We start from the raw sequence: 1229 nt of genomic DNA on the forward strand, positions 1-1229 counted from the left end.
GATACAGGGCTTTAGAATATCGATACAGTATCGGGAAATGAAATATCACGATATTTCAGTGTATCGATATTTTCTTACACCCCTAACCAACAGTTGCCAAAGTTACAAGGTTGTAAGCTGTTATCCTATAGGTAGAAACACAGTATTTCCATTGGTCAGATGACTATATAAAAGGGCTGTAGTGAAGGTAGTTTTCATTCATGGTGCTGACTTTATCTTTGATTTATTAGGATGAAACACGAAATGACAACAAGAAATATTTAGACCAGATTTAACCCCGCATGTAGATTTGCACACTTTATAAGGCCACAAAAACTCATATTTTATCTATTTATGATATGTCCCATGAGCCTTTGCTACTTGAGCGTATGGCAGACTTTCTCCAAGTGCACAGACTAAAACAAAAGCTTAATGGTTAAAAATAAAGGACTTTACTTTTAAAAAAGTATTTGTATTTCATGTATTATATAACTGCATTTGGCCCGCAGCAATGGATAGATTTTCATTTTGGCCCCCTTGGGGAAAATGTTTGGGCACCCCTGGTCTAAACCATGTTCAAATAGACAAAAACATTGCTTCATCCAAACACAGAACTACTACTGTCTATAAGTTACTTAATAATTTTTTACTATTAATTTCTGAAGGTAACTAGGCTACTTACAAATTTTGTGGACAGCAACGTGACTGTTATTTTATTAAAGACAAATCCAAAGGGTAATAAAACCTGATGAAGACATTGAATTATTAACTGTTGCTTTAGAATAGTCACTGATATAAATATGTGTTCACAAGTTTAATGACAAACAAATGTGAAACCATACTAGGAAAGTTGAAACATAAAAAAGGTTTCCCCCTTAATAAACAAATTATTTAATTCCAYACCTTCCAGACTGAAGTCCAGCAGCACGTACTCATACACGGTGTCTGTCCTGGTCTCCACCTGCGGTCTCTTCAGGGTGGAGTAGATTTTCCCGGGACTGCTGTCCTCAGGATCCTCAAGTTTTCTCAAGCCGCAGCCCATGTCCACCGCTGCGGGCAGAGGCGCACGCTCAGCGGATAGAGGAGCGTCGTGTACCGTTAGAGGARCTAAGGGAACAACTCCATCCCTGCTTCACCTTTAATCCCTTCAGGGTGAATTTTAAACGCGAAAACTTGRAGATTTAGTGGGCGGAAGTAAACAAAAGCCAAGCGGAGGAATTGGTCCGTTATGAGGATCCACGTCTGAAGCT

General features: G+C 38.9%; 1 protein-coding gene across 1 annotated transcript in view; it reads right to left on the reverse strand.

Annotated features, from left to right (window-relative positions):
• Positions 1 to 1229, reverse strand: part of rftn2 (raftlin family member 2) — a 38117-nt gene extending 36888 nt beyond the window's left edge. The window contains exon 1 of the mRNA XM_014026434.1: positions 883 to 1229. Within this exon, the coding sequence (XP_013881888.1) occupies positions 883 to 1021 (139 nt within the window). The 5' untranslated portion in view covers positions 1022 to 1229. The remainder of the gene's footprint in view (positions 1 to 882) is intronic.

Source organism: Austrofundulus limnaeus, unplaced genomic scaffold (genome assembly GCF_001266775.1).
Source record: "Austrofundulus limnaeus strain Quisiro unplaced genomic scaffold, Austrofundulus_limnaeus-1.0 Scaffold554, whole genome shotgun sequence".
In the NCBI taxonomy this organism is placed as follows: domain Eukaryota; kingdom Metazoa; phylum Chordata; class Actinopteri; order Cyprinodontiformes; family Rivulidae; genus Austrofundulus; species Austrofundulus limnaeus.